Below are 19,838 nucleotides of genomic sequence, written 5' to 3' on the forward strand. Positions count from 1 at the left end.
CAGAGACATTTCCTCCTCTCCATACACACTTCCCAAAACCAACTGCTACAACACACACACACACTGCCTGCCCCTGGTTCGGCCCCTCCAGGCCTTTGTGGCCCGTCATTTATATTTAACCCACACAGCTGCTGCTGAAAGGTCCACTCCCACTACAGGAACTTAACAGGAGGAGACAGAGGGAGGGAGGGAGGGAGAGAGGGAGGGAGGGAGGGAGGGAGGGAGGGAGGGAGGGAGGGAGGGAGGGAGGGAGGGAGGGAGGGAGGGAGGGAGGGAGGGAGGGAGGGAGGGAGGGAGGGAGGGAGGGAGGGAGGGAGGGAGGGGCTATCTGGGTTATGATGGGGGTAGGGGTACACACTGGGTTACAAACACTTTGGCTAATGGAGTTACAGTATTTGAATCAATAGAAAACCACATATACATGCACAAACGCAAACACATTCACACCCGCACGTGCACACACAAGTGCTCCCACCCTTTTATGCACACACACACACACACACACACAGCCAAGTCAACGTCAGTCTTACTAGAATACCCAAAAAGGATTACAAACTGCAACCCCCATCTCGTGTAGCTCTGTAAGCCTCCTCTTGACCCAGTGACCCTTGATCTCATTACCCGGACAACATGACTGGGAGCAGAAATCAATCCAGACTCACGTCAGACACCATCACACTGGCCTTATGTGACAGCTTCATAGGAGGGTGATTTATTTTGGAGAGTGTTGGAAAGCATGATCAGTTGTTAGGTGGCTACATGGTTGGAATTTATGTTAGAAATGTAAGTGGGAAAGAAACCCCATTCTGGGTCTCAATGTCCTACGATCAATAGAAATACATCCAGAAATATGAGTGTGTGCTATGACAATACTGTGTGTGTGTGTGGGTGTGTGGTCGGGGGGGAGGGGTGCATTACATTTACATTTAGTCATTTAGCAGACGCTCTTATCCAGAGCGACTTACAGTAAGTACAGGGACATTCCCCCGACGCAAGTAGGGTGAAGTGCCTTGCCCAAGGACACAACGTCAGTTGGCACTGCCGGGAATCGAACTGGCAATCTTCAGATTACTAGTCCGATTCCCTAACCGCTCAGCCACCTGACTCCCAGGGTGCAATGGAAGGGCTGTGTGTGTGAGTGTGTGTGTGTGTGTGTGTGTGTGTGTGTGTGTGTGTGTGTGTGTGTGTGTGTGTGTGTGTGTGTGTGTGTGTGGCGTGCTCCTTACTTAGACTGCTCAGCTGACGGATGATGGAGGAGAGTGTGTTGTTCATCACACACTCCAGCTCGCTGTCGATGCCGTCGGGTAGCTCCCCTCGACAGAGGTGCCGGGGGGCGATGTTTCTCTTCACCAGCGGCATGGTGACGCCTCACTCCGCCACACGCGCTCTGCATAGGAACAGCAATACATTCTCACACTCACAGCACTCACAGTGTACAGTACAGACAGAGTAAGTCCATGCCAGGTCATACCTGTTTATTAAAACACACACGTACTTGTGTACACACACTAACACCGTGAACTAGGCATAACGATAAGGCCAACAGTGTGTCTGGTCAGTGCCAGAAGACAGAAACAGCCAAATAGCAGAGAGATTAAGGTTTTAGGACAAGAAACTCCAGCTAAGTTAATCCTATCCATCCTTATCACTTCTCCAGATGGTCGGTCAGTTTAGACACAAACACTGAGGCACATGCACACGCACATGTACACACACACACACAGACACACGTGCACACACACACACAATTGTATTGTATTCACACAGACACCAACATACACCCACATAAACCATTTTCTTAAGAAGAAACGTACACTCCAAGACCAGACCCACACACAGACACACACACACACGCACACAAACCCACACTCGGTTGTGATTGGTCATAGAGAAAAACAATGATTGAACGCGCTTCCATAATGACTGACAGGAGAGAGGTCAGCGAGTGGACAAGGAGTCTGATTGGATGACAGCACGACAGAGCAGTACAGGATGAAAGTGGAACCCCAGGGTGCATCAGAGTGGCCATCTTATCTCCCCCTCTTCCTGTATCCTGTTTATGAGGTGTCCACCCAGCTCCTGCATCCTGTTCCTCACTATGTCACATGTCCATTTCCTGTCCATTGAGAGCGGTAAAACAACACCATCACTGCTCAAGGAGCAGCTGAAACAGAACCACACACACAGGAGAAGCACGCACATGCATTCAACAACTCATGCAATTGTATTAGTATTGCGGCAGACAGTTTTATCCAAAGCAGAGAGAGAGAGAGAGAGAGAGAGAGAGAGAGAGAGAGAGAGAGAGAGAGAGAGAGAGAGAGAGAGAGAGAGAGAGAGAGAGAGAGAGAGAGAGAGAGAGAGAGAGAGAGAGAGAGAGAGAGAGAGAGAGAGAGAGAGAGAGAGAGAGAGAGAGAGAGAGAGAGAGAGAGACAGAGAGAGAGACAGAGAGAGCAAGAGCCTTGAACACCTAGAAAGAAAATCCCCAAAGGCCGGACCAGTCCTCAGCTGGCCTGGGCCCACTAGCTTCCCCCTTCAGTGACAAACCAAACGAGGGGACAACAAAGAAGAAATGACATCATCGTCTGGCCCTACAAAGCACATTGAAAGCCACCAATTAGGCCTGGCCTTAAAGAGATAGTGCTGTTTTGTATATTCAACCAAATTACAATTTGGAAATCTCGTAATTACATCAACATTTAAAACAACTATTGTTTGAAATGTGTTTATTGGCTCACTGCATGGACGAGGAAGTTACGCAGAGCCAGAAGTTTGCGTGTTCTTGCTTTTGTCTGGAGAAACAATCACATCAATGGGGCGAAATAATTGCGGGTTTGAGGCAAATGAGGAGGGGGTGAGGGACGAGGAGGGGGGGGCTTAGTCTGTGTGTTACTGTGTGAGAGAAAGCTGGCGAATGTGAGTCAAGGAAACTGAGGCTGGAAGGGGTGTGTGACTGAGGTAAGAGAGAAGAGAGAGAGAGAGAGAGAGAGAGAGAGAGAGAGAGAGAGAGAGAGAGAGAGAGAGATAGAGAGAGGAGGGGGATGCATGAATGTGAGAAGTGAGTGGATGAGAAAAGAAAGAAAGAGCTTGGTGAAGAGTGTACATATCTGTGAGAGTGTGTGTGTGTGACACAGAGAGAGAGAGAGAGCGCGAGAGAGCGAGCAGAGAGAGAGAGAGAGAGAGAGAGAGAGAGAGAGAGAGAGAGTGGTGTTGGGGGAGGGGGGACAGAACAGGGACCTCAGGGAAGCCACTGAAAGGTTCCTGGGACAATGGAGCTCCGTTCACACGGCAACAGCCGAGTGCTCCCATGCATGCCTCCCCCCTCTCCCCCTCCCCCCAGCCTTCTTTAAGGCCCCTGTTCCCTGTGAAAAGAGAGCACTCCAGCCTTTACTTTACTAGAGAGAGAGAGAGAGAGGTAAAGATGGAGTCAGAAATTAAAGGAAAAAATAAGTATGTTCCATGCACAAAGTAATATATGCCATCTGTCTCTCTCTCTATCCATCTATTACAACACAAAAAAACGACATTTAGTTAACTTATGTGTGATTGGTCCTCTCTCTCTCTACTGCACCTCTCGGTTACACACACACTCATAAACACAGCCATTCTGCGATTCTGTCACACACACACACACTCTCATAAACACTGAGTCATCCTGCCATGCTCTCTATCAGCGTCTCAGATGGACCATTAGCTGCACATTTTGCGTCCCATCAGCGGAACTGACATCCTTTGAACTTTACAAGGGAGACAACCTGACGCTATCATGGGAGAGATGTACTTCCTGTGTCTCCCATTCACACACACACATACATACACACATGGTCACAGAGGTGGCTTTTACTATGGACGCTGGAACTCCATTACTGTAAAGTCTGAACCGAGCGATATTATACATTTATGAGCCAAGTACAGTCTCTCGTGCATCTTACGGAGCTGTGCTTTCGTCCTGATGCTATGAATATTGCAAAATGCATTACGTCAGGTTACACTGCCCTAAATATGACAGCACACCGGCTCATAATACACTTCCTTACAATCTCATCATAGGAAATGTTAACATATTGATTTTCAAGTAGCTTTTTTTTAAAGAAAAATCTACTAAATGACAGTTTGGATCCAAATGTCTGACTTACATTTTCCCTTCAATGCTCACCACCACATTTGATGAAAAGTGGTGGGGTTACCTCCTGAAACGAAGGATATTGTAACCTAAATTGCATTGATTTTGGGCTCAGCAATTGGACGTAAAAAAGTTAGGCTACAGGGAAAGACTACATTGTTTCTACATTCTTGTTTTCTACGTTTCTATATTGGTGTGGCACTGTGAAAGCTCTTATGGTATAGTTAAACACACACACAAATGATGACAAGAACAATCAATCAAAGTTCCGCACCGTCGCATCCCGTTACTGACTGGTGACCCACATTTATTTACCAATGTCAGTTCCCATCATTCGCGTATTTAATACACTGCAGTTACTTAGTTTCTTGCTAACAAAAAAGCATCAAGTGCACCGTGGGCTACACGTTACGTTTATTTTCACTGATGACCAGCTTCGGCAAACGCGCGTTGTCTCGGATCTCCCCCAAAATATGTATTTTAGATGGTTCTAGCGTATTGACCACAATGACTAGTTTTAAACCCCCTGCATCCACTGGGGGTCCACCGGGGCCTTATGTCCAGCGGTCGAGTAGTAGTTCATTTGGACTCAAACAAATCAGGTTAGATATTGCCTAATTCAAGACAAACCCCTATATTTAAAAAAATTATATTTTGTCTTATTTACAGTTAAAATAGTATGATAGAACTCTCACCAGAGATCAGATATTTAGCAGATTTCCGTTCGTCCTCATGTCCCGTTAGATACTCCTATTTGCGCTGCCATCCTGTGTCCCTGGCCGTCTGTCCACTCCGAACAATTCACTACGGGGCGGGACCTTTCGGCAGTCACCACCAATCGACACTACACGACGGGGATTTAATAAGCAGAAAGCAATCTCTCGGTCCAATTACATCTCTTTAAATAGATGAGTGACGGCTGGGTTTCCCATCTTGAGTTGTACCAGGGATGGGAAGGGCGGGGTTTCTGTTTCGGGTCTGAGGCCAATAGGGTGGATAGTTTTTATGCAATCGGGTCCCCTTGCCGTGCCGACATGTAGTTTTTTATTTATTTATTTTTACGCGTTCTGGGGATAGGGGATTTACGCAATACTTTAAAATGACCCAACCAGATTCATAACAAATATCCATCTTTGGCTAGATTCAGGGAAGCTAAATGACACGTGGTCGAGCTTCTTTTGCTGATCCGGTAGGCGAATATCTGCCACCTCCATCACTGGGAAGTAGAACTGGGTGCATAGAAGCGTAAAATAACACAGGGTATCATTGCTCCTTTTCCGACAAGCGTGTGACCCATATGGAAAATAAATATATTTTTGCGATCCCGAATATAGGACTGACACGGGCTCCATTAAGGAGTTCTATTCCTGGAAGATAAAAAAATACGAAAAAGCACCCACTTGCACTTACTCCTCTATCCACAACATCCCTCTTCCACATCACAGACCTAATTAGATGTGTACAAAAACACTTAAAATATTGCCGTTTTTTCCTCTTTTATTGTCAGGATACTTGCTTCATGTAAAATATTTCAATACAATACAGTACAATGTTCCATCTGCTGTCCTCGACAATTGGTTGGTTTTGTCATGAAGTTCTAAGGCTGCTGACCACATCAGCCGATTTCATCCTCACCATGAACACAGAACCAAGAAAACTGATTAAATTAGAAACGACTAAAATCTTTTTTTTTTTTTTTTTCTCTCTCTCTTTTCCTCGTTCTTGCAGTGGGTGCCCCACATGCTCCCAGCACGCCCCAGTCAGCAGCTGTGTTCGGTCCCCAGCGAAGGCCCTTGTAGAGGCAGACAGACAAGACAGACAGACAGACAGGAGGACAGACAGACAGGAGGACAGAGGGATAGGTACTCTGTCGATGTCGTCAGTCACATAGCAGCTTTAGTCTCATCCAAGCTTCAACAGGAAAAGGGGAACCGGCTGGGTAGAGTTTGGGAGGAGGAGGGAACGGGGGAGGTGTAGGGTACAGGAGGAAGGGAGACCAACCTCCAACCCCCATCCCCCAAACCAAGTCATCTTCATTTGAATCTGTTGCAATGGAGCATCAGCTATGGAGATCCGTCTTCTGAGGGTCACAAATGAATGTGGTTATGACGCGCGAGAGAAGCTGACAGCATCCCTCCTCCTCCTCTTCTTCCTCCTCCTCCTCCTCCTCCTCCTCCTCACCCTCCCCCTCCCTGTTCAGAGCTCCGCTCCGCAGCAGTGCTGTTTCCAGGCCGTCACCCGTTCCCCTCAGCCTCCAGACGGCCTGCAGGGGAGGGGCACCCCTCTGGGGCGGTCTATGCGGTAGTAGGCTGATGCCATGGAAAAAAAAAAAAAATAGCCCCACTCGCACATCCCTCAGTACATTCTCCCGAGTGGGCGTGGTGGAGGGGGGGGAGGGGGGCGGGTGGGTGGGGGTCCGGGTCAGGGGGTCAGTAGCGGTGACTCTGGTGAGAGTACTGCGGAGGCTGCTGGGACGTAGAGGAGTATCCCATGCTGTTCTGGGGCAGTGATGTGCTTGGTCCTGGGTTCTGATAAGCAGCATGGGGATTGGAGCGCTGAACACGAGAGAGAGAATTGATTATAATAATAGATCGTAATCAATTGAACATGCCAACATCAACCAGATTACATTTAGTCATTTAGCAGACGCTCTTATCCAGAGCGACTTACAGTAAGTACAGGGACATTCCCCCCGAGGCAAGTAGGGGGAAGTGCCTTGCCCAAGGACACAATGTCATTTGGCACAGCCGGAATCGAACCAACAACCTTCTGATTAATAGCCCGACTCCCTAACGGCCCAGCCATCTGACCCCCCCCTAGATTAGGTGTGTCCTACCAAACTGACACACCATTTCAATAACGATTGAAATACACATCATGTTCTTCTATTAAGCTATATGTCAATACAAATTCCAATAGTTTGGGTTGTGTAAGTGTATACACACCCACACATCAGTGTACATATTTTAAAATGTTTATAATGCTAAGCAATTTATATATTCCCTTCATTATATTCAAATGATTAGAAAAGTGACCATAACACCAAGTCTTTCTATCTCCCACACAGTGTGTGTGCATCCATCTGCCCCACACCTGGTAGTCTGAGGTCATGATGAGGCCACTTGAGGTAGTGGTGGGCGGGACCACTCGCACCTTCTTCAGAGGAGGGCCCTGGGCGTGGCTGTTGTCAGGGTTACCGGTATGCCCGGCTCCGTTGGTGTGGTTATTAGCCTGCTGCTGCTGCTGCTGCTGCTGCTGGTTCTTCTGTTGATTCAGAACCACACCGACACAAGCCTTCATCAACCGTACACAACAGCGTAGAGAGATTACACCAAAAGTTCTCCCTACACACAGCCTATTAAAAACCCAACTAGAGGAAGAAGAAAAAAAAGACAAATACACAATATTCCGTAAATAATAACTCCACAGAAAACTTGTTACACAAAGAATGTACTAGATGTTATGAGGTATGAGGCACACACATTTCTTACTTTATCGGCCTTGTCCTCCGGCTCCTCCTCCGTCAGAAACTCTCTCTTGGGGTAGGGGATCTGACAGCCCGCGAACACACTGAGGACAGACGCACACAGGCTGAACATTCAACTACCAACACAACGGTTTTGTTTACCGTCAACACCGCCCAGTCGAGTTTGTTTACCGTCTCTAAATTCCAAACAAGGCAGTTTGCACAGGTGGATTTTACATTATGTCCACATTACATGTTTAGCTCTTGTCACACAGCCATGACACACTGATCTGTGTGTGTGTGTGTGTGTGTGTAGTTACTCTGAAGTTGGCAGAGGTTCCTCCAGGAAGTAGGAGTCCTGCATGGCCTGCTCAGAAGTGATCCTGCGGATGGGATCCATCGTCAGCAGTTTCTGCAGCTGTGGGGAGGAATGCTTGATAGATTTAGATTATCATACAGGTTCAGGGGTTCGCTTTTTTACCCCACTTCATTTCTCACTGCCATCGGCTACCACTTGGGTGTACTTATTGTTGAGACTTACCAAGTGGAATGCTTTGCTGTCCGGTTTGACTTTGTGTTTTTCCATATACTTTATAAGGCTGCAGTTTGTATACCTGTGATACAGATGGGAAAAAGTTCAGCAAGTTTGGATGAACTAAAATAAAAACAAATTAAAGGCTTGGAAAACTACACACAGACACACTCACGTGTTCCTTCTGAAATCTTTCATCAAGGTCGAGTGTTCTGGCATCTTCTTGATGTCCTCCCAGTCCTTATCTGTGAGCATCAGGAGATACCAGGATTACCTCATGTCAGGTCAGTTGGAGACACAGATTGCCTTGGCTCAGAAGCCAGAACTTAAATCTAACCAGAATCTCTCCCTAAACATCCGTTTCTTGCACCAGGAAGGAGGCCTGGTGAAAACCAGAGGCACATACACAGAGTACGTGTTTGTCCTGTTCTGGGTTCTTCTGCCCTGCGTGTCAAGTTTTGCAGGACGTCCAGAAGTCCTCACCTGCTGGGAAGCCCATGACGTTGAAAATGCGGTCCAGCTGGTCGTGGTGGTAGGGGTTACTGGTCTTAATGTCCTCCTGGCGACAGTGGAAGATGGGCTCAGAGGTCAGCAGCTCCGCAAAGATACAGCCGATCGCCCAGATGTCTGAGGGAGAGAAAGTGGCATTTTACATGTAATCATTTAGCAGACGCTCTTATCCAGAGCGACTTACAGTAAAGTACAGGGACATTCCCCCCGAGGCAAGTTGGGTGAAGTGCCTTGCCCAAGGACACAACGTCATTTTGCACGGCCGGAATTGAATCGGTAACCTTCTGATTAATAGCCCGATTCCCTACCCACTCAGCCATCGGAGCCAAGTGACAGACACACACGTCTCACCGATGGCTTTGGTGTAATGCCTGGCCCCCAGCAGCAGCTCTGGTGCTCTGTACCAGAAGGTGACCACCACAGGATCCAGGTCTGCTAAAGGCTTCAGCGGTGAGTTAAACAGACGTGCAAAGCCCATGTCCGCTGCAGAGAGGGGAATCAGAAACCAACTAAATAAACACAAATAAAATGCGACTTTAAAAAACAGAACAGGAGGTGTATAAAGGGTACAATGTTGTGATAGGAGAATGGGTCATACCAATCTTCACCCTTCCCCTCTCTGGGCCCTCCCCCATCACTAGGATATTGGCAGGTTTCTGAAAGGAGAATGTTACACGTCAGCATAAGGATATGTACTTTATCCTATGACCGAGATTGACAGCTCGTTATTAAAGATTACCAGTGGTTTGGCAGTGCTGCTCGTACATGGTTGGGAAATGTCAGATCCTGCCCTCTACTGGACAAATACTAGATATCAGCTCCTTTAGAGAAGGCCCCAAAGGGCCTAGCAATCTACAGAAAGCCTAGCTGTAAACATATGTATACTGAGTCTGTCAAAGACTGAAGTAAAACTAAATTCTCAAGCACGCACTTTTATGAGTCAAGCTCAAGCACGGTTATGAGTCACAACGAACATCACTGTAAAGCAGTGCGACCTAAAGGACCTTCTGGAGCATAGTTAATCGACCTGCCCCCTCCACAATCTCACCAGGTCTCTGTGAAGGACCCAGTTGGCGTGCAGGTAGTGTATGCCGTCCAGGATCTGGTAGAGCAGGGACTTCACCATCCCCCTGGGCAGCTGCAGGGGCTTCTTATTGGCCTTGGAGGCTCTGTGGAACTTTATGATGTGCTTTGGAGAGAACAGAGAAACCTTGTTCATTATGGTACGTGAGTGTGTGCGTGTGTGCATGTAATTGTGTGTTGATGTTTGTACACAGCATAGACCAGATAGGGTTTATGGCTTTCTGAAATTAAGGGGAGGATGTTTGTGAAACACTGGGTTAGGGTTCAACCTAAGCAAAACCCATACAAATCAACGCATGCCCATTTGGCTCTTTCTTACTTCAAACCAGATGACAAATGTAAATAATTGTTTACATTTACTTTAATGCAATTTATCTACATGTACATACAAAAATGGCATGGATGAGTTACATGGACAACAGTGGAAGGATCTGTAAAGAACCAAAAGTGTGTGTTGTGTGTGTTACCCAGAGGTCGTGCTCGGCGTAGTCGAACAGCAACCAGACCTTGCGGTCTGCATGTGACAAGAACACCTTCTGCAGTGAGATTACATTTGGGTGCTTCAGCTCCCTCAGCAGCTGTAACATCATGAATACAAAACTTTATTAGAACCGACGGGGACACAACAAAGAACATGGTGTTGTCTATATTTGGACATGTATGTAAGCAAATACTCACTGCAATCTCTCTGCACGCCGACATGGAGATGCCAGTGCCTTCTATTTGCTTCAGGGCATAGTCCTTATCGTCCTTTCTGTAAGCAGGGAAGGATATGCCACATCAACACAACATATTACATTTACATTTAGTCATTTAGCAGACGCTCTTATCCAGAGCGACTTACAGTAAGTACAGGGACATTCCCCCGAGGCAAGTAGGGTGAAGTGCCTTGCCCAAGGACACAACGTCAGTTGGCACGGCCGGGAATCGAACTGGCAACCTTCGGATTACTAGCCCGACTCCTTCACCGCTCAGCCACCTGACATACTACAACTCCCAGAAGGCCTAGCTACCTGACTGGATTCATAAAGGGGGGGGAGTCAGGTGGCTGAGCGGTGAGGAAGTCGGGCTAGTAATCCGAAGGTTGCCAGTTCGATTCCCGGTCATGCCAACTGACGTTGTGTCCTTGGGCAAGGCACTTCACCCTACTTGCCTCGGGGGGAATGTCCCTGTACTTACTGTAAGTCGCTCTGGATAAGAGCGTCTGCTAAATGACTAAATGTAAATAAAGGAAGACAGTTGGCAGCAGTGTTGTGGGGTCCAGGAGGGAGATCATTCAATCATTGAATTACCTCTGGATTTATGTAATCAACCTCACCTCCAAGCCCCAGTAGAGGGGAGAGGAAGCAGGCCATACAAGGCAGCTGGTGAGGGGCTACTTTGTTGCAGCACTAGAGGAATATTGATGGATGATACACTGAAAAAGACTGCAGGGAAAGGCTGAAAAAACCCTTCCTCTTTTCTAGTCATAAACTGCTCTCTTTGCCTCCACGAGTACTGTTTAACTCCTGGAGAACAAATTAACTCAGAGAATCTTGTAAACAGCAGTCTCCTAAGGAGAACACAAACATCTTTAAACACTCAGGCATCTTAAAATGTGCTTCAGGTCGCCAGTAAGTCTGGGCTGTGGTGAAAGGCTTGGTGGAATAAATGTACCTAGAGGCGCTGAGACTGATCTGCTACTAACAGCACAGATCCACTCACTTGAGACCAGATTATTATTTTCAGACAATAAAAGAGACACACACAAATACTTGTAGACAATACCATTCTAGACAAGACTCCTGAATCTTATTTGTAGCAAAAGACAACAAAAAAATCCAAACTAGATTTGATTACATGCTCCAATAAATGTGTGATTGAGTTCACATGGGGCAGTATAAGTAAACTGACACGTTATTGGTTTCATACATTTACAGTGCTGTTACCTAAAACAATTACACATTATTACGGTTAAAAAATTGACAAATAAGCCATTGCAACTTTCTTATAACTCAGCAATTGTGATGCATGTTTCCCTCTATACACTTCACTGAACAAAGACTTGCAAGAAAAAAGATTAAATAATGGCATATCTTCCTGAAATTGTCGACAGTGAGGCAATTACTGTCACTAAGAGAGCAGGCGGCTTGACTAAACATTACCCCCCACATTTCCTGAACCTGACAGCAGCTATAGTAGCCACATAACATAGGCATACATCAGCTCATTTTACATATGGCTTCTGTTGTTGGAGATCAAACATCACAAAATGGTGACATGAAACAAACCCTGGCTCTAGTAGAATTAGGAGGCAGGATTTGTTTCAAGAACCCCCCACTGCCCGCACACACACAAACAGGTGAGGTATAACAACATCCCGTGCTATTCCGTCGCTGTGCACAAGCCTGTCAAGACGCTGTCATTTGAAATACGAGCAACGATTACAATGGCGATATTTGCTGCTGAATTTGTCGAGCACACTGCACGGCCAATGACACGGGGCTTGGCAATTGATGTCAGTGCTCTTCACAAGACAGACATCTTTGTCATGATGCTGCTTTTGGATTAGCCAAAGACCTCCGCAGTCCAGGTTATGTGACGTATAATATCCCCCCACTGGATTCTTAAAAAAAATGTACATATTCTATAAATTAGCTTCGACCAAATTAGGTATATTTATACGACGAATGTCTTTCAGATACTGAGTCTAGAGAAAAGCCGTGGGCGACACAATTGGGAGTTTATAGGAGAAACTGACGTAGTTTTGCGAGCTACTTGCAAGGCCTTTGCTATCAACTCACCCATCTTTTCTCTTTGCTTTATATACATGACCGTATGTGCCTCTTCCCACTTTGCACCCCTCGTATTCGAAGAGGTCTTCGACTCGCTCTCTTTCTCCGGTCAGCTTCACTTTAAAATCATAGTCCATTTTCTCTGTTGTTTTGGTCAATTATCCTCCCCTTCCTTTTAAAGCGCCGCTTGGGAGGCAACTTACTTCAACAACCCCGGTTTGTAATCTAAGTTGCCTTCCCTTGCGTCGCTCTGTCCTCAGTCCAGTTTCCACATTTAATAGTTTAAATGATCTGTTAGTACAAATGAAGATGTACAGTACTTGAAAAACCAGATGAGATAACAGATAGTCCTTTCTCTCGTATTATCCTGCTACTGCGTTTGTCAACCGGTATTTCACTCGGGAGAACGGCGTAATTGTGCACGGCACTGTCGCAAACTGCCGTTATTGCATCCACCAGTAAAGAGAATTGTTGGGGAATAAATGGTTGAGGCGCACCACGTGGATTTTAACTCTTTGTAATACGTAATGGGATTTAATAAATGTAGAGACATCAGACTTTTGAACTTTAAATATGACAGTCTAAATGCATTTCCTAATATAAATATGTTTCAATATAATTTAATAATTATGATGCAGACGTTGTCTAATAGACGCCAGGCGCCAGTCATTTCTCACAAAGAACATGTCATAAACCTCCCTGAGTATTTGCCTTGCATACGCCTCATCAGATAGTAGCCTATCAGCTAACGGAAAACATTTTATAGAAGGGACACTGCTTGACCAGTTAATAACCTGAAAACAATCACATTTTTGTATTAAAAGAAAACTATCCTTCAGCATTTAGTTCACAGCAATCGTAAAAAAGCAAGACAATTGCATAGTTTGATATTAACTCAAAAACAATTATTTATAGCAATTTCCCCATGGAGTTAGGATACGTTTACTTCACATACTGTTGTTTGGAGATCAACATTTAGAAAAACAGCAGCACCATTTTATTCCACTGAGAGGGATAGGAACCAATGCGTCCATGTTGACTGCTCTTCGGTTGGTGTTAGGTGTTGCACTGTTGGTCCCATCTTGGCTACATTGTAGATCGGAGAGGAGAGCAAGCCCGTCCATATTACAGCTGCTGTGTCAGGTACCAAATACCTCTAAATGGCGTTGTCATCTCCTCATATTCACAACAGAAACATTTCCTGGGTTATGTGCGTATGCACTTTATTTGAGTGTTTTTAAACAAAATCGATTACCTTGTTAACATCTATTAAATAGAGGTTCCCTTAGCATAGCTCACTAGTGTGGGTAATGTTTGCTAGCTTCACACTAACGTAGCTAGCGCAGCTGCCGACATTAAAGCTGTTAGCTGACATTAGCTAACAAATGCGTTGTTCATTCAAAATGACAGCTCGCAGGTTTAAAAGACAGGGCGACTCTTGTGTTATGGTAGAGCCGGGGCTGAAAAGTGTAGACAACATTTACTGCATTTTGTCCTTATATGTAAGTGATGATTCTTTGTCTTCTACTGTCGCGTAGTGCGCTTACATCAAGCCCGATTACTCTATCATGTCCCTCCCACCTTGTGAAATGGTTGGGCACTGGACCTGTCTGTAATAATTCCCATGTCGGTGATTGGTGGGTAACTAGGATGACGCGGTCAGTTTTCCTCTGCGTTCTTCAACATGGCCTACTGTATGGTATGTTGAAGGGAGACGGGATTACTGTAATGTTAGCTTGACAACGTGTATGTTTCTGTTAATATGTTAAGTTGAGGACACGTTATTTGTATGTAGCTTACACACAGTAGTATGTTAAAATGACGGTGGCATTAAGGCACGTGAATGAATCAATGAAGTTAGCATTGCTAGCTGTCAGAATTCGGGAGGTGAGCTAGCTAGTCCTGTTAAGGTTTGCCATGTAGACGATTGCTAGCTAGCTTGCTTGATTTTTTGTTATGTCGGCTTTCACGACCTCTTTACTGTCCATGTCTTTCAGAACAAAATGGATGGCGTTCTTGGCCTGTATTGTTTGTTCACTGACAATGACATATCTCATTTAGAAGACTTCCCTGCAACTTGACGTCGTTCCACCCACAATATTGCCGTTCTTTGATTTACTGTATATAAAATCCTGCCTTGACATAGCACGGAAACATTGCCTATGTGTTTTAAAGCATCTTGACTTTATGACAGCAAGTTGGATCTGCGTAGGCTTCTACCATGTCATCATGTGACTTTGCAAGCTTATCAGTGAGATTGATAGGCATGTTGAGTCACTTTCCAATCTACTGGTTCAGCCAATGGCGTCAGTTCTTGCTCCCATTCAAATCTGATTAAATCAGTGTCTCCCCTGAAGTGTTTTTCAAATCGCTGACTGACCCCCTCCTGTATGGCAGCGGTTTCCATGGTGATGGACCCTCCTGGTGGGCGAGATGAGCGAAGGAGACAGGCGGAGCGTCTTCGACGGGAGGAGGCGTACTATCACTTCATCAACGAGCTAAGCGAAGAAGAATACCGTCTCATGAGAGACAGTAACCTGCTGGGCACACCTGGTAGGATTACCATGACCAACCAAAAAGCATCTGCTCACCAATCACACAACCGCAACCCATCCAGCGTTCACGTAAAAAACCACACACCACACAGAGCCTCTTGATTGGACCCGATACTTCTAGAGAGTCTGACATCCTACACATGATGTTTTCCAGCACTAAGACTAACCCATGAGATGGCTCGTATGAATATGGGGGATTTTGGAAGCAGGGATGCTGTTGTCCTGACGGGGGTGGTGTTCTCTGTCTCTTCTCCAGGGGAGGTGACGGCAGAGGAGCTGCGGCAGCGCCTGGACGGAGCGAAGGAGCGCGTGTCGTCCCAGCCCCGCCCTGAGCCACGCCTGCAGAACCCTGAGGCAGGAGAGGAGGAGAGCAGCAGTGGTGAGGGGGAGGAGGGAGAGGGAAGCGGGGAGGAGGAGGAGAGAGGGGAGGAGAGTGGGGAGGTGGAGGAGGGGGGGAGAGGAGAGGTGAGCGTGGAGGAGGAGAGAGGGAAGCGGGGAGGTAGAGGAGGCTGAATAGGGGCAGGTAGATTAGGTTAGTTTACGTGTATAGTATTTACTTAGATAAGGCTTTATTGCTTATGGGTTAAGTATTAGTTTACCAAGGTGGTCACGCTCATGACGTGTTTGTTTCAGGGGCTGCTGAGCCAGGAACGGAGCCCTCAAACGGGGACTCACTGCTGGAGTGGCTGAACACGTTCCGGCGTACTGGCAACGCCACCCGCAGCGGGCAGAGCGGCAACCAGACCTGGCGCGCGGTCAGCCGCACCAACCCCAACAGCGGGGAGTTCCGCTTCAGCCTGGAGATCAACATCAACCACGAGCAGCCGGAGCCAGGGGAGCACAGCGAGGCTCCCGACCCCACGGAGCTGCCCCTTCCCCCCTCATCCACGGCCTCAGCCTCCATACGCACTGCCCCCTACACGCCCCCCCCCCCGGCCATCGCCCTACACCCCCCCAAGGATCACTCCGTACACCTCGGCACGCCCCACTTTGAGTAGGAGGGCTCAGACACGGCGCACTCGCAGCAGCACCACCCCTCCGGTCACCGCCCCACCCCCCTCTACCCCGGTGGCCCCTGTTACCCCGGCTCCAAGAAGAGGTGTGGCCTTGCACCTCCCATCCGCCCCTCCCGTTGTGCCCCCTAGCCCTCACAATCCGAGTAGCCTCTCTCTGCCTCAGCCCCCCAGAGCAGCCGTGGCGGAGGGGCAGGAGGAGGCGGCTGCTGCCCCAGACTGTCCCCGCGTGGCCCTCCAGGCCGGCGGCTCCCCGGGGCCGCTAGCGGGTCGAGAGCCACGCAGCAGCAGGACTCGATCCCGCGGACGGATCCGCAGGGCGACCGCAGGGGTCGGGGCCTCCTCCCGGTCGTCACGGCGAAGCCGGTCCCCTCTGCAGAGGAGCCCCGCCCCCGGCGTTGCCCTGCCCTCTAGTGGCGGCAGCAGCAGCAGCAGCTCCAACGCCCACACTGCCGAGCCTGGCCATGGAACCCCCTCTGTTCCCATAGCGACGGCGGAGGCTGCAGCAGAGCCGGCTCCTCTGACGGAGCCCGTCCCCGAGGCGGGGGAACAGGAGGGTGAGTCGCACGCGGCCGGCGGAGCGGGAACAGGCGTGCGGCGACACCCCACCATCATGCTAGATCTGCAGGTGAGGCGGATCCGTCCGGGGGAGAACCGCGACCGGGACAGCATCGCCAGCAGGACACGCTCACGGGCCCGAGCCGCGGAGAACACCGTCACCTTCGAGAGCGACAGCGGCGGCTTCCGGCGCACCATCTCCCGCTCGGAGCGGGCCGGGATCCGAACCTACGTGAGCACCATCCGGATCCCCCTGAGGCGCATCAGCGAGACGGGGCTGGGGGAGCCCAGCTCCACCGCCCTCAGGTCCATCCTGCGGCAGATCATGACGGGCTTCGGAGAGCTCAGCTCTCTCATGGAGACGGAGGCCGACTCGGAGAGCGCCGCGCCCGCCCACCCCGACCCCAACGGCCCCAACGTCACAGCCACCGCGCAGGCCTACCGGATCCACAGCAACGAGGGCATGCTGGGCCACGTGGGCGCCGCGGGGGCGGAGCCTGCGAGGGAGGGGCTAGCGGGGTCGGTGGAGGAGGAGGCTCAGGCGAGGTTAGGAGGGGGCGTGGCCAACCCCAATGAGGGCCGGCCCACCAGCAGGGACACCAACAACCTGGTGGAGAACGGAACGCTGCCCATCCTGCGGCTGGCACACTTCTTCCTGCTCAACGACGAGGAGGACGAGGAACACCCTCGCGGCCTGACCAAAGAGCAGATCGACAATCTGGCCACGCGCACCTACGGCCAGGCCAGCTTGGAGGGCGAGCTGGGCCGAGCGTGCAGCGTCTGCATCAACGAGTACGCCCAGGGCAACAAGCTGCGCCGTCTGCCCTGCGCCCACGAGTTCCACATCCACTGCATCGACCGCTGGCTGTCTGAAAACAACACCTGCCCCATCTGCAGGCAGCCCATCCTCGCCGTACACCAAGACTGACCCCTGACCCCGGGCACCACCTCGCCCCCTGCAGGCCTAACCGAGCATGCCCGAGTGGGCCGTGCATGTACATAGTGCTTTCATGTCTTCATTTCATCGAGAGATATCCGTCGTGTTCCAGATGTAAAAGTAGAGCCACAAGCGGGGAAGAAAAAGGAAAAAAAAGACTAAAACAATAAATGCAGAGAATTAACAAAGCTTTATTTTTTTAGATTCCTCATTTTGTTTTCAGCACTTTTGTTTTTACGTTCTTTTCTTGCATTACTGTTTTGGGGCGTCTGTCACAATGCTTTGGAGCTCTATGTTAACAGATAGCACTAACGCTTAAAGGAGCTTCACTTGCTGCTGCTGACTAGTCTCACTGACTCTAACTAAGCCTGATCCATGTGGCTCCTCATCACAAACGGACTACAGCAATCAATCTCTGGACTTGATTTGATCAAACCATGTAAATATAAGTCACCGCCGCCTGTGTGAGAGGTTGAAGTTAAGGTTTGTACGTAATGGCAGTAACAGAAGAAGAAGAAAAAAAAAATTGTTTTAAAGCTCTGACATCTTTCTTTTAAAGTGTACTCGCAGAAGTTTACCCAATATTTGTTTTATTTGACAGCAGTTGCCTCATGTGTTTTCTATTACACTTTTGATTTTACTTCCAATAAGCCAGTGATCCATCAGAGTGTGTTGCATTATTACTCTTGTGTCTTCCATAGACACCCATTAGACAGTGACGGGTCAATTCAGAAACACGGGCAACACATCAAAACTTAAACACCCCTAGAAAGCTGATGATAATCAAGTATCTGGTAAAGGCACGATGCAGAGAGCCCTTCTGGTAGACCCACAGTCTGCTGGGGTATTCTGGACGGGAACGTTCACGATAGAAAAAGAGCAGTGCAACAACACACAAATTGGGGAGGGGGGGGGGGGAAGTACAGTTTTGTTTATCTGTTTGTTTACACCACGTAACCCTGGGAAACGGAGTGCCCCCTCAGAATGTCTCCGACCGAGAGCCTCGCACCTCCAGTCCTGATGCACCCTGCTCTGATGCCTGTGTGATTGAGCCCCTGACAGACACACACCTGCACTGTGTCTTTAAGAAGGAAGACAGGAGCCCTGTCGACATCCAGGGAATGGAGCCGTGGTAACCATAGAGCCCAAATTCTCCTCTTGTTTTCTTTACATTTATTTCCAGAAAATACGATTTTTCTGAGAACCTTTCACCTCTGATGTTCAGTGTTATCGCATAAGATATCCTGATTATAACCCCACCCTGCACACACACACACACACACACACACCTTGGGTTCCTCCCTGTGCAGGGTCATTGACACCAACGGGGGCAGTATTCACAACAGCTGGAAGTGTGTTGTCCGACCTATAAGGTTTGGTACTGTTTGACCCTGTGTGTGTGTGTGTGTGTGCATATATGCGTTATTATAAACGTGTACACGTGTGTGTGTATGAGTTGTATGATAGATCTGAAGGAAATGACTCAAACGAATGTCCCAATATGGTTATCAAGAAGCATCCATTTCCCGAATGTCTCATCAGATACAGTTGGAGGAGTGTAAGGCCAACCAATTCAGAAGTGAATATTTATTCTGTTCCTATTTAATGAGATAAAAACAAGTTTGAAATATCAATATGTATTATGTTATAATGTGATGAGATTAAAAAAAATCAGTTAAGATGAATATGTATTATGTTACTATGTAATAAAAATAAACACATGGGTTTTCTTCTCTGCTACTTAACAATGGAATTAAATACAGCTTTGTTATGCCTGTAGATCTGTGGGCTTCATTTCCTGATGTTTGGATGTTAGTGTGTGTATTTACACTGCATGTATGTTCCTCTGATTCTCTCAGGGGCCACCATAACTTGCCTTGTTTTTCCAATAACAGATTCCAGCCCAGTCTCTTATGTTTTAAAAATATAGAGTTTAGATTAAATAGCATACAGTTTTTTTTGTGTGTGTTATTGTAGGTTATCGTGGTATGGTGTATGCAGACTTGATGAGTTCAGTAACCTCTGCTAGTCCAATTATAGATTATTATAGATATTACGTAACCTCTGACAATGGGGGACCGTGACCGCAAAGCAACGCTAGCAGTCGATAGGCCCATCGGCAAGTTTATAGACACGAACGCGCACGCACGCACTCATCACACCACTCGCGCGCGCCTGTCGCTGAGCCCAGCCAGCTCAACAAGCTAACTCCGATGTCTTCAGACCAACCGACGATGATCCGTTTCCCAGCGACCGCCTTGTCAGAGGCCCGCATTTCCCCGCTGTGTCC

At 48.1% G+C, this 19,838-nt stretch overlaps 3 protein-coding genes across 10 annotated transcripts in view; 1 reads left to right on the forward strand and 2 right to left on the reverse strand.

Moving 5' to 3' along the window:
* Positions 1 to 4,937, reverse strand: part of wasf3b (WASP family member 3b) — a 9,163-nt gene extending 4,226 nt beyond the window's left edge. Inside the window, exons 1-2 of the mRNA XM_067251659.1 lie at positions 4,816 to 4,937; positions 1,227 to 1,387 (exon numbers count right to left, since the gene is read on the reverse strand). Coding sequence (XP_067107760.1) covers positions 1,227 to 1,359 — 133 coding nt within the window. The 5' untranslated portion in view covers positions 1,360 to 1,387; positions 4,816 to 4,937. The remainder of the gene's footprint in view (positions 1 to 1,226; positions 1,388 to 4,815) is intronic.
* A 1,371-nt stretch (positions 4,938 to 6,308) lies between these two features.
* cdk8 (cyclin dependent kinase 8) lies at positions 6,309 to 12,887 on the reverse strand. Of its 8 annotated transcripts, none has more exons than XM_067251473.1 (13): positions 12,495 to 12,887; positions 10,390 to 10,465; positions 10,179 to 10,289; positions 9,677 to 9,817; positions 9,227 to 9,284; positions 8,980 to 9,111; positions 8,602 to 8,745; positions 8,294 to 8,363; positions 8,128 to 8,200; positions 7,907 to 8,004; positions 7,612 to 7,690; positions 7,214 to 7,375; positions 6,309 to 6,675 (listed from the first exon to the last, which is right to left on the reverse strand). In XM_067251473.1, exons 1-13 carry the CDS (start codon positions 12,620 to 12,622, stop codon positions 6,550 to 6,552), a joined length of 1,398 nt encoding a protein of 465 aa, XP_067107574.1. In that variant the 5' UTR covers positions 12,623 to 12,887; the 3' UTR covers positions 6,309 to 6,549. The 8 variants fall into 8 exon arrangements, with proteins under 8 accessions (XP_067107574.1, XP_067107577.1, XP_067107573.1 ...); XM_067251476.1 differs by having other exon boundaries at positions 7,274 to 7,375; positions 7,603 to 7,690; XM_067251472.1 differs by having other exon boundaries at positions 7,603 to 7,690.
* A 707-nt stretch (positions 12,888 to 13,594) lies between these two features.
* rnf6 (ring finger protein (C3H2C3 type) 6) lies at positions 13,595 to 19,327 on the forward strand. Its single transcript, XM_067252121.1, is given in 5 exon segments — positions 13,595 to 13,695; positions 14,883 to 15,038; positions 15,297 to 15,419; positions 15,674 to 15,923; positions 15,925 to 19,327. Coding segments are annotated over 4 exon segments (2,136 nt in total). The 5' UTR covers positions 13,595 to 13,695; positions 14,883 to 14,890; the 3' UTR covers positions 17,540 to 19,327.
* The last annotated feature ends 511 nt before the right edge of the window (positions 19,328 to 19,838 follow it).

Source organism: Osmerus mordax, chromosome 15, assembly GCF_038355195.1.
Source record: "Osmerus mordax isolate fOsmMor3 chromosome 15, fOsmMor3.pri, whole genome shotgun sequence".
Lineage (NCBI taxonomy): Eukaryota > Metazoa > Chordata > Actinopteri > Osmeriformes > Osmeridae > Osmerus > Osmerus mordax.